Below are 17,654 nucleotides of genomic sequence, written 5' to 3' on the forward strand. Positions count from 1 at the left end.
CCATGGCATGGGAGAAGCTGCTTGTGAAGGGCTTTACTAGTCCAGTAAAAGAGGATTCATACACAGGTGTGTTTGGTCTTCACCTCTATACAATCTATAGATTTCCTTTGGAGGTGAGATATCATGGGAAACCATTTTTTGGTTCATAACTGAAAATCGTAGACACCTCTGTGATCAGTTGCGGACACAGGTCTTGAGAGAGGTGGGTGAGAGAAGGGTATGGAAGGAGTGGCCACCAGGGAGAGTAATGTTTGCTGAATCATTCATATATTGCATACACGAGGAGTCCTGACTACTCAAGTGCATTTCAACTGGGTCATTTAGGAGGAACAGTATTGCTAAGGAGTGCCGCGGGACCCAGGAACCTTGTATGGGTAGAAAATGTGTGTTTTTGTGAACTTCAATTTTTGACCATTATATGGTTGGAATGGGTCATTACGTATAAAAGGTAGGATAGTAGGTGAGTGTTTAGGTTTCAGCTTTAAGGGTCTGTGAAGGGGGGGGTCCTAATAGTGGAATTGAGGAGATAGAAGGGGTTGACACGACTTCTGGATTTGCTTAAGCAAAAAAGAAAAATGAAAGAGAATCTTACTAGAAGGATTGATAATGCCCTTAAGTGCTGACCCTAAACTGAATAACTTCTAATTTGGGAATAAAAAACGGATTGTATGGACTAAATGTTCAGAGACTTGTGCACTCAGCTTTCAAAGACTCACAAATGTGGTTTCCAGGGTGAGACGAGTGTCTATTTGTTCTTGACATCCTACATGGGAATTGAATAGTATACTGCCGCATGTTTAGTATTCAGTCGGGGGCAGGCGATAGGGTCATCCTTCGTGAGATCTTGCACAGAAAGTTCTCCTTCAACATTTCCTTTGGATGTCATGACTCCCAGGAGTGATGCAAGTATCAGAATTCTCCACTTCCAAGTTGCATGCACCCCATTCAGAAGAGGCGGCAGGAACCCATTTGGCATTCTTCTGTTCTTCCTCTCATAACCTCTGCTTGTCAGAGGCCACTCCTCAGCGTTACCTCATGCTGGACCTCTTTCAAGTTTAGATGCCAGATGGTACTGAAAATAATTTCAGATCCTTAGGTTGGACTGTGAATCAGAAATGGTTTTACCACCAGGGTCGGACTGACCCAAATGGCAATCAGGCAGTGCCCGATGGGCTGGTCTGACAGGTCAGTATGTGGACTGAGTTGTTTGCAGTTTGGGGGCCTGTTTTATGTCCAGGTGGACCGGTTTTACTGTTAATTTCCCTGATATTACCTTAAGCACTGCCTGCAGCAAACACAAATACATGTAGTCTCCGACGCCTTGCACAATAGCCATACAGTGTTTACAAGTTCAATACTTGCCTCATTTGCAAATGTGGGCCACTTTTTCAGCTAACTGGATCGCTAATGGAGGCCACTTTTATTTTGGTGACAGGTCCAATTTTGATCTTAGTCTGGCCCTATTTAACGCAATGACAACCAGATAGAGAGAGTGAGACAGAGAGGCAGAACAAGAGAGAGAAAAAGAAAAAGCAAGATAGAGTCAGATAAAAAGAGATTATAAGGGAGAAGGTGAGCAAAAGGGGGAAGAGATGTAGAGAGGCAGTGAGATAAAACAAATGTGTGTGTGAGAGAGATTAAAAAGCCAAGCAGGAGACAGAAGGAAAAGAGGCAGATAGAAAAAGAGAGCGAAAGTAATGATAAAGGAGAGGGTGGGGGCAAAATCGAGAGAAGAAAAATGGAGAGGGTGAAGGAAAAAGAGCTGGCTTCTTAAGAGGTCACTTGTCCCTAGATATGACGGAGGTAGCCTTACTTGACCACACACATTCAATGTCTGTTCAGGAAGTTTTTCACTACGTTCTCAATGATTGGTGAACTGTTTCCATTGGGGCAGACGCCCTTAATTTTTTTCCAGTGTCAGAAGAAAGCATTTTTTCTTCTTTCGCTCCATTTTTTAACCATGTCCAAGGTAGATGGTCTGTGCATCTCCCAAACATTTTCACTAGTGGTTAATAATCGGTGCAGTTAATGTGGATGATGTAACCTTGATGTCAGACCCAGGTATTGAATATAAATGTAATGTGGCTGCGGAATCCATGTTAACGTGCCTGCTGTTTTATCATTTGCAGAACGCTACAATGGCCTCGTGCTGTCGGTACTCACCTGCTCCTCTGGCACTCCTTCTGAGATGGACGTCTGTGTGAAGAAACTGCAGGCATTCGGTGTTCAGGTAACATGAAGGCTCTCCCAGTGAGCCTGTGTGCTTCAGACTCTGTCTTTGCCTTGATGTCTCACAGCCTTTTGCCAATAAATGTTTGACAGTAATACTTTCTTAGGCAAATTTGGCACAATCCTTTGTGGATAGTCTATTATTCCAGGAAAATTTTCTTTTTCCAATAATAGGAAACAAGCGTGGCACAGCCAACCACATTGGATTTCATGTGCTTACACATGAAAACCAAAGGCATGTACACATGCTGCTTTATACATTCTTATAAAGTGACCGTCACTGAGAATTGGACCTACCTCATATTAGCATTGTACAGCAAAAAGGTATTTGTTTCTGGATCGATTTTAAAATACATTTTACGCTTTTCTCACATGGCATATATTATAATCCCAAATGCATAAACATGACTACAAAATGAGAAGTGATTTTGAGGAAAAAGAATTGTTGAGATGCTGAGGACTGAATTTGGACCTCAAACAGGAACTCCGCCATTTTGCTATAGGCTGACTGCTATAAGACATCATTAAAGTAAAAATATATTAACTTGAACAGAATGTGAAAAAGGGAGAGAGGAACACAGAAGTTTTGATTAGCAGCTAATTAATAACAAGTTTTTTTCAGGTGTACAGAGGTGTGCCTCTGAATTATTATCACCTTGGACTCTGATTGTGAATGGAGAGGCCTTCTGAAAGCATCAGATGAGATTGCATGAGCTCTGTGTGTGGACGGGAGGCTGAATGGTGTAGTCCTAGAATGTTTTTGAAAAAATAAGGTGCTTCAAAAATATCATAGAAAAATATCAGAAACCAGACTATAGCCAAAGAACATTGGATATATATATATTCAATGAAAAAACCATAGGTTTCACACATGTTATAGTTAGCTGGAAATTTTACTGATAAAAAACCAATGAAATTCCCCCGTTATAGTTACTGTAGGCAACTATAACTCACGCGACCGCAATCCTCTGCTGATGCTAATACTGTATTTAGACACTTATTTGCCCATGTCTTCTTCCATTAAATTTTAGCTATACATATATTACAAATATTTTTTTTTCATAAAGACACATATGTCATCAGCAGAGGATTGCGGTCGCGTGAGTTATAGTTGCCTACAGTAACTATAACGGGGGAATTTCATTGGTTTTTTATCAGTAAAATTTCCAGCTAACTATAACATGTGTGAAACCTATGGTTTTTTCATTGAATTAGCAAGGTTTTTTAAATGCTAATTCCTAACTATAACGTGTGTGAAACCTATGGTTTTTTCAGTGAATTTGTACGTTTTTTTAAATGCTAAGTTACTTTACGCCATTCGTGGTGTGCACGCCCACTTAACGCAGTTCGTTCCGTGCGCGCACGGTGCGCTTCGCGCACCGTGCGCGCACAGTGAGCACGCGGTGCGCTTCGCGCACCGCGCGCCCACTTTACGCAGTTAGTGCCGTACACGCAAGGTGGGCACGCAGTGCGCTACGCGCACCGCGTGCCCACGTTACGCACCGTGCGCACATGGAGGACATATTATGCGCTTCCTTGTGATAGGTAATCTGTTAAATTTAATTTGTAAGTGATGACAATAATATGCCATGCACAGAGAGTGTTTTTTAAAAAAAATTTTTTAGCGTAAGCGCACCGTACGCGTACGGTAAGCGTAATCGGCGAAATTTTCAAAAAATAAAAATTTACCGTTTTTGGCCTTGGGGGATCTTTGAGGACTCAACTAACATGGCTATGTGCATGGGCGCTGTCTAAACAGCCCCTTTATATGTTTTTTGCCTTTGTTTACAGCCCCCCCCCCTCAGAGTGCGAGAGAGAAAATGGCGGCCGCCGCTTCCTGGTTTCGACCGATTCGAATGTTTACTTAGATGTAACAGCCAATCAGAATCGCGCTCGCGCACGCCACCGTACGCGTACGGTAAGCTTACGGTAAGCGTACCGTAACCTGGCTCAGATATATATATTGATTTAAAGGCTATTTTCTCAGAATCTACTGAACAGATTTACACCAAACCTACAAAAGGCACTTCCTTGACCTCAGGACTACCTCTCTGCCCAATTTCTAGTAATTCTGTTCAGCCGTTCGGGCTGTAGCCCTGTCTAAAGGTCCTATGGAAAAATGCATGGGAAAAACGCGTTTTGGGACCCCCCTTTTATCTCAGCCCCCGCTTGACGAATCCCCCCGAGACTTTCAGGGTAGGAGCGGAGCGTAGCGCCCCACTTATTTTGAGAAATTCGCGAGGATTCGTCGACCGGCGCCAAAGTTATTCAAAATAGAATGTTGCGGATTTCCTATGGAAACAGGGTCCTAACTATAACTACCTACTGGCGACCGCCAGTAGGTAATATATATATATATATATATATATATATATATATAACCTCCAAAACAACGCTCCTTCCGATTGCTGGGACCCGAGAGAGCTGGCGCACACGCCGGCGGAGCACGCCGGAAATTAAATGTTCCAAATGTTCAGATGTCGTGCGCTCTCAGGAACAGAATAGTTCAACACAGATGGCAGAACAAACGGGTGTTTATTCACAACGCGTTTCGACTAACAAGCCTTGCTCACGTGAATAACAGTGCTACAGTGAAAACAAACTAAATAAAGTTAGAGGGCTGTGAATACAAACAATGGACCAAAAAATCATGGTAGCAGAAAACCAGCCCAATGCAGCAGCCATCTTGGAGTGGTTAAATAACCATCTCGAACATGAATGTTTTCATATACATGTTGTCCAAATAAGCCATGGCAATCAAATTGACCACAAAATCTTGTGAAAAGTAAGTACTGGCTGGTATGAGGCATAATGTTAAGATACCTGGCAAGTGCCTATGACATGTTTGTACAAACCACCCCATGTAACTACAATTGAACGGTAGTCAGAGGCAGAGATCTAACCCATATGTGCGGGATATCATATGTCAACAGGTATATTGATGGACAACAATCAGCAAAAAGGGGTTTTTTTTTTAGTATGTGTTCCCCAAGTGGGGCTAACCGTATTGACCAGGAGAAGGACCAAGTCTTTCACACGCCCAAATATCCAGAACTGGAGATGACCTCGGTGAAGTGAAGGGGGAGAGAGGGAGAAAACTGCCCGTGCAGAGTGAGTGTCAGTGTTGGGGCCCCTGCCTCTCCTCCTAGAAAGAAATGAACAAAATCAAAGGAAAAAGCATGGTTAAAAACAGATGCAAAAGAATCTGCATCTTAACAGTTCTAGTACATGTTCTAAAATTGGAAGAAGGGAGGAAGGGAAGAAATGTATACTGGTTACACAGACAAAACATAATGTAACTAATAGTACATCACACATATCAAATGCAGATAGGCTGGCGACAGTGTACCAATTGTCACTCTCTGAGGTGTACGGCTAATTCTTCGTCCTGGTTGAGACCGCCAGGGTCCTTGCTTTGAAAATCAACAATGTATTTGGATTCCCTTTGTCTCAGCCTCAGTACCCTATCTCCTCCCCTTGGATTACTGAGGACTTGTTCCAAGATGAAGTATCTAAGTAGGGTGGAATCAGAGAAATGGTGGTCCCTGTAGTGGCGTGCGACAGGATATTTTTCGTCTCTGTGTGTTATGGCTCTACTATGCTCAAGTACCCGTTTTTTGGCTTGGAGGGTAGTGCTTCCTATATACCACTTGTTGCAAGGACAAACAATCACATAAATGGCAAATGTAGTGCTGCATGTTAGAAATTGCTCTATCTCCTTATCAACTCCATTGTATGTGGTCGTTTTGAGGAATGTGCTCTGTTTACACGCTTTACAATGGCCACAGGGAAAAAATCCCTGAAGTCCATGTGTGTGTTTGTCAGGGTACTTTGTCACATCACTGCGTACCAACATGTCCCTAATGTTCTTCCCCTTCCTGTACGTGATACTTGGTCGCTTGGGAATACTGTTACCAATGACATTGTCAGTAGTGAGAACATTCCAGTGTTTGGTCAGTATGTGTTTGATGTTATCAGAATTGGTGTTGTAGGTCATGATGATACGCGTGACATCGTCACTCTCCTTAGATGTCTGAGTGGGTTCATTTTCCAACGTAGAAGTTCTAGAGATCCCGCTGGCCCTCTCTCTAGCTCTATTGAGTACCCAATTGGGATAGCCTCTGTTCCTGAAGCGTTCAAACATCTCCTCACTCACTTGAAGATAAGCTTCTTCAGAATTACAATTTCTTTTTGCCCTCATAAGCTCACCAAAGGGGATGCTCCATTTAAGGGTCTCTGGGTGACTGCTCAAAGCATGTAAAATGCTATTGCCAGCAGTGGCTTTCCTGAAGAGAGTGGTACACAGTTGGTTGTTAATGATATCAATTTTGACATCCAGGTATTCTGCCCTTGTACTACTCACCTGTCCTGTGAGAACAATGTTGCTGGAATTTTGATTGAGGCATTGGATAAAAACCAAGGCTTCATCTTCATCACCCTCCCAGACAATGAAAAGGTCATCAATATAGTGCATCCATCTGATGACATGCGCAAAATGATGGGCAAGCTCCTGTTTGGCCAGTATGGTCTCCTCCCAGTGACCCATAAATAAGTTGGCAAAGCTAGGGGCAAAGCAAGATCCCATCGCCGTACCTGCCGTTTGCCTGTAGAGTGTACCGTCAAATAGAAAAATGTTGTTAGAGAGACAGAACTCTATCATCCCCAACAGCATCCTGCTATGTTCCCTAAGTCTAAGAGGTCTTGCATTAAGGAAATGCTCACAGGCCATCAGTCCTTGTTTGTGATCAATGATTGTATAGAGGGATTGCACATCAAGTGTGATGAGAAAGAATTTCTCATCCCACTGGATGTCTTGGATCTTAGTCAAAAAATCTTTTGTATCCCTCACGTAACTGGGTAATGCCATGACAAACTCCCTAAGGAAGTGGTCCACGTATTTGGAGACATGTTCCGTAACACTACCTCTCGATGACACGATGGGGCGCCCCGGGGGGTCAGTAGGATTCTTATGTAACTTGGGCAAAAGGTATAGTACTGGGAGCACAGGATGATCGTTTTTGAGGTATCTGTACTCCTCCCATTCTAGAATCCCTTTGTCTTTCCATACAAGAAGTTTGTCCCATAACTCGATGATGCTGCGGTTATATGTTTCCATGGAAACAGAGACATAACTGTTGGAATCATCCAGCTGTCTAAGAGCTTCCGCTACATACTTGTCTCTGCTGAGGATGACAACGTTGCCACCCTTGTCAGCAGGGCGTACTACCACACTAGAGTCATTGGCAAGATCATGGAGAGCTTGTCTTTGACCAAAAGATAGATTGTTGTGTTTGGTATTGTTTTTTCTAGTTCTGTAAGTACATAAAGCCTTGGCAACACAGTCATGGAACGTGTCGATGTTGTCGTGTGGAAGGGAAGGGAGAAACGTGGATTTCGGTTTGAAACCCGACAAGGCACTGTCATCCATAGTGACCCCATATTCTATAAGGGTCTGAGTACTGGTGGTAGGAATACTGTTATCGTCAGCATTGATGGAATTATGGATGTTAGTGTCAGTGACACTTGTTGTTTCACGTTCTAATTCAATGAGATTATTCAGGGCATCCATATCACCTGTGGTAATCTCATTGTGGCGTCTTGGAATGGAAGATTTGGTCCCAATGGTATTGCCCAACCTTTTGAGCGCATGCCATTTTTTAAACTTCAATTTCCTAGTAAATTTGAACAAATCTATCCTGGTCTCAGTGAAGTTAAAAGATCTGGAAGGGCAAAAGGACAGACCCAAACATAGAGTCCTTTTTTCCAAGTCGGTCATAACCCTATTGGACAGATTAATGACAGTTTTGTTTACCATTGTCATATCCATTATCGCATCCTTCTGGAGCGGGTTCTGTAGCTTCCTACGCCGCCCCTTCCTCTGCCTCTCCTCCCATCGTTGGTGGATTCTCTTTCTTCTATTCCTTCGTTTCCTCGTCCCCTTCCCCGTCCTCGTCCCCTCCATCCTGATGCAGTCTTCGCCGGAGTCTCCTTTGTCGTCCGTCTGCTCCGGCGCAGGTGACGATATTCCTCCAAAAAATTCACTTGCCGTGTTGTCGTCTCAAGGCTGTTGGTTTCTTCCGTGGAGATCTCAGATTCAATGTCACTCGCGGTGGATGTTGATGGCGTTGGCTCCGTGTCTCTGTCTTCCCTCGTGGATGGCGGTTTTTGAAATATATATATATGAATTGTATTGTAATTGTATCAGCAACCCTCCATTTAAAATTCAGTTGTTGGTGAAAAATGGAGCACGGACCGCAAATGAATGCTGGAATCAAATCTTTATTGACAGCCCATCAAGCCTCGGCAGCCATTACGTGTTTCGACCCTGCATTGGTCTTGATCACATATCGCGCTAGCCGGGAGGAGGTTTACCTTTTATACAATTTTTTCACATTTTTTTAGTCATTATCTTAAAGTGCAAGGTGCAATAAGGTTAAAAACATGGAAATGGAAAACAGACTTCATGGTATACATTCAAAACCTGGCGGCAAGTTAATTTAAAACATGAAATATAAAGTATATATACTATCATGTTAAAAACTTTTTTACCAATGTTATTGAAAACGACCATAAAATCTGTACAGTACTGACAAGGAGAGTATTGATTATGGATTACCCTCCAATTGTTAGATTTGAACGTCCAGGTATAAATACCAAAGTGCCTTAGTGCAATTCAACAGTTTTATATGTCCAGGTATGAATACCAAAATGCATATTGCATAATTTAACAGTTTTGTATAGTCATGACTGTACAATCAATAAATATACAAGATACAGTACAGTTTGATATAAATAATTCACATGAAAACCAATGGCAAAGTAACTAGTGCTAGTGCAAAGCTTAAAAGTGCTAATAAAATATAATAGTGTAAAATGAGTGTAAAAAACTATTCTTCCCAGGTGAATTAAAATAAGAGGGTTTTGCAGACGACGATTCTTATGTATCTACAAGCATGTGTGTAATTTCTCAGTCGCATTCAAACTTTTCGGAAATTTGGAATCAAGGTTGAGGATGTACCACGTTTCTAACCATCTGAGAGCTTTTTCTCTGTCCCCACCTGTTTTCCGTGGAGGGACAGAGTCAATCAGGTAATATTTCAAGTCTTTGGGGTTCGCATTATGTATTTCATCAAAATGTCTGGCCACTGGATAGACTGGATCCCTGTTTTTTTATTTTCATTTATTTATTTTTTATATATATAACCGATCAGACTGGGAACAGACACCAGCCCTAGCAATTCGATCGGCCCGGAGGAGGGGGTGTGAAGAGGGGTGCTAATGTCAATTACTGCTGCCACTTTTGTTACTTTTGTTACAGGGGGGCTGATATTGCACTGCTGCAAAACTGTCCTCCAGTAACAATACTGGCCCACATGGGTCAAAAACCACCCCGACCCATCTGGCCCAGCAGAAAATGCCTGGGTGCCCGCTACTGCCAGTACAGCCCTGAAGTGTTCTAACAGGCTCCTTCAGAACCCCCCCCCCCAGTCCACTCAAGAGGCTTTATAGCAACTGAAGAAACGACGCTCAGTTGAAATGATCAGAGTCCAGAAAAATATTCAACCGTTCTGCGAAGCGAAAATAGAGCGCAACACCATTTTATTGCAATGAAACTCTGTTGACGCCTTTCAGCCAAACGGCCTTGATCACATGACCAGCAGTGCCAATCCTACCTCTCTCATACTCAGAAATATGAACACAGAAGAAGGACATAGTGAACATATAATGCAAGACATGATGGGCGTCATCTTTGAGTGGCCCTTTTCAGTACACTTATGAAAGAAATAAACATAATACATGAATACAGCAAACTAATATATACATTGTCATAACATAAATCTAATCATCTGTCAAAGTATCACCGCATATTGTTAGATAAACATAAAAGGTTCAACATGTTAATTCATGCTTTGATCAGCGGTAGCCATCCATGTGTTTACCAGTTGTAATCAAAAGACAACCTATCCTGTGAGAGATTTCTGCAAAAAGGGGCATCATCATGCTGCCCAAGTAGCTGAAAAGAGCAAAAAGAACACACTATATTCAATGTCCAAATCCATACTCTCATTTACAGTAGGAGGCCGTGCAGTACACGGTTCTGTCTTACAGAGGCCTAATCAGGGAAGGTATTCTTCACAGGTGTGTGTCTCAATGCTGCCCAAGTAGCAGTGTATTCCTCTGGAGACCAGAGTAACCCAACACCACCCTTATATAATGCATATTTGAACCACCTTTCTTTATCATATACATAGTAGAGAGTTCATAATGTTATCCATTCGGCTGCACTCGATCTTAGAAAACAACAAAAAACCAAACAAATAGCATAAAAACTCAAACTATCTTATCTGACAACTGGTGTTTGTGACAGTAAACCAAGCATGAAGAGGAAAAGTGTAAGGTGGGTTTCCTGTCCAGATGGACAATATCACACCACAGTAGAGCTTCACTTCCTTTCCTCCAGTAAGAGTAAAAAAGAGAGCTATACAGCAATTGGAAAGTTAAAAACACAATCATGAAAGGAATAAACAAAGATAGTAAGGCCTAGCAAAACCAACCGGGATAATTAGCTATCAACTAAATGAACCTTCAATTCCTCCTTGATGTTCCACCCACCAGGCATTTCGGTTCCAGGTCAATTATATAGCACAATTCTTTCTGTCTCAGCTTCAGTTCCCTATCCCTTCCCTCAAATATTATAAGGAGTATGTTAAATGGAAAAGAATGATATTTTGCTCCTGTCCTTTTAATGTTTCTTTTCAACTTTTCTAGCCACGGTGTAGTGGCCATCTCCTTTATCTATGACTTGTTTGTGCTCTAAAATCCTTTTCCTAACAGAGTGTATCGTTCTTCCCACATATCTTTGACTGTAAGGACATTCTATGATATAAATTACGTAAGGGGCATTACATGTAAGGAACTGAATAATAATTTTAGTGCCCTACCATAAGGTACAATGAATCTCTTCTTCATGGTGCTGTATCTGCATGCTTTGCAATTTCGGCATCAATGGAATCCCTTCATGGTATGATCAGAACAAGTATTCACAGTGAAATCACTTCTGACCAACAGGTCTCTCAAACTTGTCGCTATTCTGTATGTAATACTGGGTTCACTGTATGACCAATGGTGGGGATCATTTCTAACTATACTCCAATTTGTTCAAAAACATTTTTGGCAACTTCCTTGGTTTTAGTATTGAAATGAGTAATCAAACTCATGACCATATTGTTATTTGTATCCGTACTCTGAGAGTTCTGGAAAAGGAAAGTATCCCTTGAGATACTTCTTATCCAAATCTTCGCTTTCTTCAGTGACCACTCAGGGTATCCTCTCTCACTAAATCTGTTCATCATAATCTTCTTTCCCCTCAAGTAACTTTCCTCTCTACTACAGTTTCTCTGAGCCCTGAGTAGTTCACCTAAAGGGATGTTCCACTTCATGGTTTCAGGGTGACTTCTGAGGGCATGTAGTATGATATTACATGCCTCTTGTTTCCTGTGAAGAGAAGTTGTGAGCATCCCTGCTTTGATCTCAACCAAAGCACCCAGGAACTCTACCTTATTATTCTTAGAGTGCAAGAAAAATCAAAGTTGTAACTCTGTATTTTTTCCTGAGTTTGGCCACAAATTCCCTGGCAGATCTTTCAGTGCCATTCCATGATTGATCGTGTATAAGGAAACAAGGGACACCCTACTCACACGGAACCAGGGAACTTACAATTAGACAAAAAACAGAGGTTCCTGTGGACACTCAATGATTGATTTTACAAATTATTATCATCGCAATCGCAGGAAAGGGGAGGTACACAGATGTCAGAGAAAGAAATGACATGTAACACAGAGTATGTAGAGAAACAGGTATTTTTATATATTAAATTCACATTTGTAGTAACATTTCCAGTGCGAAGTGCCCCAAGTGTAAAATGAAACCTATCAGTATGGAATGTGACTTTTTGTGACATAAAAGCAAGGTTTCAATATTTGTACAGAAACAACCATTCAATGGATACACAATCAATCTTGACAGCCTCCTAGCGTAATCATATGGGCTGAGAATTGGTTCGCTTCAAGTTGTCTACGGCGTTTCGACCCAACTAGCAATGCGGGGTCTCATCAGGACCTATCAATGTAGAGACACCTGCAATTTGATAATCAATGCGTCAGTGGGCAGCAACGTAAGAGAAGGACAGAATCTAGTTGGAAGCTGAACGAAAATCAGTGTCATGCCTGTGGATGACTGACAATGGTGTGGTGAGCACCTGTGGTAGTGAAGGGTAGCAAGGGATACTCACATAGGGCCCGTCCGGGCACTGTACAGGTAAAGGGTAGAAGGATTATATACATTAGAAATGTTTATCACCAGAGAGTACTAAGTGGCAACAAAGAGGGCGTATATAACTTACCCTATGGAGGGGGAGGGGAAGGGGCTGGCAATCAACAATTTCCAAAGGTATGGTTGTAATACCTGTTCAGAGGGCAGTGTCTGAAAAAGGTATCATAACACCCTGTCAAGGTCACCCGTGAGAAACATTCCTAATGTAAATTGTGTATCCATTGAATGGTCGTTTCTATACAAATATTGAAACCTTGCTTTTATGTCACAAAAAGTCACATTCCATACTGATAGGTTTCACTTTTCACTTGGGAAACTTCGCACTGGAAATTTGACTACAAATGTGAATTTAATATATAAAAATACCTTGTTTCTCTACATACTCTCTGTTAAAAGTAATTCCTTTCTCTGACATCTGTGTACCTCCCCTTTACTGCGATTGCGCTGATAATAATTTGTAATATCAATCATTGAGTGTCTACAGGAACCTCTTTTTTTTGTTTAATTCCATGATTGAGCCACAGAATGGCTCGTTCCATGTCTTCAGCTGTGTCTGGTGAGGTTGGACACCTGCTCCTCCGACCACCCCATGAAACGATTAGTGAAACTGAGGCCAAAGCAGGTGACCATCCCAGTCCCAGGTTTCTGTCTGTATAATTTCCCATTGAACATAAACATGTTACTGTTTAGACAGATCCAGATCATGTCAAGAAGCGGTTGCCAGTAGGTAGGTATAGTTAGGACCTAGTTTTCATAGGAAAAGCATTTTTTGACCCCCTCAGATACTCATGCACCCACTTACAGACTCACTCGGAGAGTCCGGTCCCCATGTACAGACCCACTCAAAGACTCATGCACCCACTTACAGACCCACTCACACACTCATGTATGTACTTACAGACTCACTGAGGCACTCATACACACACTCATTAATCCACTGAGACACTCGTAAACTCACTCACACCCATACAATCACTCCCACAAGCAGTCACAGACCCTCTCTGAGACATATGGACTCAGTTAGTCACTCATACACTCAGAAACTCACACACCCACTCACAAACTCACTCAGATATACACACACCCACTCACTCATCCAGTCATGGCTCATGCACCCACTCACAGACCCACGCAGACACTTGCCCTCCCAGTCACAGACCTACTCAGACACTCATGCATGAACCCATTCATTCACCCACTCAGAGACCTAAACTCTTACTCACAGACGCATTCAGACACTCACACACCCACTGACAGATCCACTTAGACATTCATATATCCACGCACAGACCCACTCAGACACTCACACACCCATAAAGTCAGTAGGACAGCCACTCATAGACCCACTCAGACACTTATGCACCCAGTCAGTTATACACTCAGAGACTCATGCCCCCACTCACAGTCGCACTCAGAGACCCATGCACCCACTCACTCACTCACTCACTCACTCACTCACTCACTCACTCACTCACTCACCCACTCAGACACCCACTTAGACACTCATGTATCCACTCACAGATCCAGTCAGACAGTCATATACTTACTTAAAAATGCACAAAGGCACTCATGCACCTACACACAGATTGAATGAGAGACTTATACAACCAATCACAGACCCATTGTGATACCAATGCAACCACTGATAGATGTACTGAGGAAGTCACACATTTCATTACAGAGTATTGATAGACTGATGCACTGTCTCACAGATCCTCTCAAATACTTATACAAAGAATGAGAGTCTTAGTGATACAGTGATGCATGCAGTCATAGATTAGAGTGAAAAAGTTATGCACTGTGTTATAGAGATATTATGAGAGTGCACATGCTATTATACAGTCATTTAGATAGCAATGTTTTTAGTGTGTTGGTTATAATCCATTTTGCAATTATAAGTTTTGTTTGTGGTGGTGTCTATTGAATGTCTGCATTTGTTTTGTCATTTTGCAACATATTCACGGTGACCAAGGCAACCGATATTATTGTGGCGCCCAGTGTCACCGTGAAAACAGAAAATAGTCTTTGAAGATGAGTATTCTGGAAATTAACTATAAAAATATGAGTTTGAAGTGTACACTAATAAAGCTCTACTGTTAAATAAACTGTAGAATGTGTCTATATATATGTTTTACACTTTGTACAAACCACGCATTCTTTGCAACTACCGACGGCACCACAATGACGTCGGTAGTCGCAAATATAATTATTATTTTTAAAGGTCTAAATATTTAGACTCAAATTTCACTGATTACAGATTCTCCACAGTAAATGCGACAATGTTGTGCCAACTCAAACAATTGTTAAATATAAAACCAGTTAATAATGTACTTTCTGATAAACACGAACCAAACCAAAAAATGAGTGGTATATAATATACAATATCCAATTATAGAAAGTAAATGCAAAAATCTTAGAGGCTCACTTTAAAAAAATGGACGTTACAATTAAGAAATAGAATTTAAAAAACCTTAGAAATTCCCTAAAAAAATATAAAGGTTAAAGGGACATTACAGTTATGAATTAGCCATTAAAAAACATTAGAAATTCACTGAAAAAAAACAAAGATTACAGGGGCATTATAGTTTGGAAATGGAATTTAAAAACACGTAGAAATTCACTGGAAAAAACAAAGGTTACACGCACGCTATAGTTAGGCTGACATTTCACTGGTACAAAACCAGAGAAATTCAGCAGTTATAGTTAGCTGAGCTAATGATAACTTGCACCCCCGCAATGCACTGCTTATGACCTCACATACTACATCACTCATGACATGGTCAGTGATATCACTGATGACATCACTCATGACATCTGTGCTTAGTAGATACTCTTTAATACTCATGGCGTATTTCTCCTGAGAGTTTCACTGTCTGCAAATAGTGTGGTACAGTGTAAATGCTCTTTATAGTGTAAACAGTGTTAACAGTACCCACTTTTCTACTTATGTCTACTTTATTTCTCAATGTAGGTTCAGTTAGTGTCAGGGGTATGATATAGGGAAAGAGTGTCCATAGTAGAGCATTAGTTATGTAACGGAGCTTGAATATCGTGAGGGACTCAGTTTTCCCTGAACAGTTGTATACAGGTTGAACACCGTGTGCAGGATAGGTTACCCTTTCATTGGTGGTTCACAGTCAACATGAATTCTGCTACCCATGAAGTGTTTGATGTAGGGTCAATGTTGCAAATAACACAAGCTTGCTTTACCTATGAGAAGATAGCATGATAGCAGTAAAGACACTTCATATTATTCTGAGCAATTTTGCATATACTTTCATAGCTCTAATGGTCTACCTCTTCATAGGTCAATGTGTATAAAAGAAGTTTAGATGATGTCATCAGTGATGTCATTTGAGATGTCATCACTGATGTCATTAATGATGTCATAGAACATTTCATGGGTGATTTCATATGTGAGGTCATAAGCAGTGCATGGCGGGGGCACAAGTTATAGTTAGTGCTGCTAATTATAACTGGTGAAGATCTGTGTTTTTTTCTTCAAATGTTAATGTTGTCACTGACAGTAATGTTACTTTAACCTTCATTTTTATCAGTGAATTTCTAGTGTTTTTAATGTAATGTAAAATGTAATTACGATACGCAAATCTAACCTCCTGTGGCCAGGCCCTACATTTAATCCCCACGTGCAGCCAACACACTCTGCGCACAGCCAAAGGCTGAGCTCAGTAGGGGGTTTGGCCTCAGGATCTGGTACTGGGGGCCCTACTCCCAAGGTATTGTTTTTTTAAAAGGGGAGGGGGTGCATGGCCCACCTCCATTTAGGCCCTGGTCATCCCATCTCCTGGGGCCTGGCTTTATTTTCAGGGGGGCACGTGGCCACCTCCTGAGCCAATTTCAGGCTCGGACACCCCATCCCCCAGAGCCTGGCATTGTGATTAGGGGGAGAGGTGCATGCAATTCCCCTCCCCAGGCAGAGTTTGACCCCAAGTTGGGACTGCAAAAACCACAATGCCTACAGCATTTAAATAAAGATACACTCATTGGGGCGGGATTTTTATAAGAAAAGCACGTGTCCATCCTTACTGGGAGCTGTTTGGTTGTGGGCTCGTGAACAAGAGTTAGTCGCTCGAAACGCGTTGAGCCAAGAAATTGCCATGAAATAACAACGACTTACCTGCTGCAGCTCTCCTGTCTAGATGACAACACTCCGGGGCGGCCGGACTTACAGGGGCAACCTTTTGTTTTGGGTTATAGCGGCTTTGTCCGGCCGCAAGTCTGGCCCGCCGCATGGAAGCGGATCCTCGGTGTCGGAAGGGTCCAACACTGTCATTAAAGGAGCAGAGTGTTTCTAGCGGAGATGTCGAAATATGACGGCAGGCTAAGCCAAGTTTACTTTCAGGTCCCCACTGTGGATTTACAAATAACTTTATTGATATCACGACGATGGTGCCACCCACTGGGGCTTTAATATGTAAATTGGGACTGCAAAATCCACAATGCATACAGCATTTAAAAAAAGATACGCCAATTGGGGCGGGGCTTTTATAAGAAAAGCAGGTTTTCATACTTACTGGGAGATGTTTGGTTGTGGGCTTGTGAACAAGAGCTAGTCGCTCGAAACGCGTTGAGACAAGAAATTGCCATGAAATAACAACGACTTACCTGCTGCAGCTTTCCTGTCTAGATGATAACACCAGGGCTCGAGTCGGGGTACCACGCGGGTGGACGGCGTCCCCCCACTTATTTTACCAGGTTTTTCCGGGTGGACGCCGTCCCCCCCTGCCCAAAAGCTGGACAGCATTGTGTGAGCAGAGAGCCCGGGTCGGAGGGAAGTTTCCCGTAAATTACCAAAGATATCCTAATATTTGTAATTGGAGACTTTAAGAGGCACCGGTGGTGTGTGCAGGCTGGAGTGATTGGGAGGCGGAGCGAGCAGGCGTTGGCGGTTAACGCTTGGAATGTGTGTCCTTCTGTATCTTGTGCACTTTTGAGCACTTCGTTGTGCAACTGGGGCACCCCCTCGGGGGAGTGGGGGGGAGGGGGGGTTGCAAAGGACATCGAGGAACAGACCAGGGGTAGCAGTGCTGTGAAATGCCCCGTCATCTGAAGGCATATGAATACTCATGAGA

At 42.3% G+C, this 17,654-nt stretch overlaps 1 protein-coding gene across 1 annotated transcript in view; it reads left to right on the forward strand.

Annotated features, from left to right (window-relative positions):
* The window catches only part of TMEM268 (transmembrane protein 268), a 184,202-nt gene that overhangs the window by 53,532 nt on the left and 113,016 nt on the right, over positions 1–17,654 (forward strand). The window contains exon 2 of the mRNA XM_085611907.1: positions 2,130–2,230. Coding sequence (XP_085468033.1) covers positions 2,130–2,230 — 101 coding nt within the window. The remainder of the gene's footprint in view (positions 1–2,129; positions 2,231–17,654) is intronic.

Source organism: Triturus cristatus, chromosome 1_2, assembly GCF_964204655.1.
Source record: "Triturus cristatus chromosome 1_2, aTriCri1.1, whole genome shotgun sequence".
Lineage (NCBI taxonomy): Eukaryota > Metazoa > Chordata > Amphibia > Caudata > Salamandridae > Triturus > Triturus cristatus.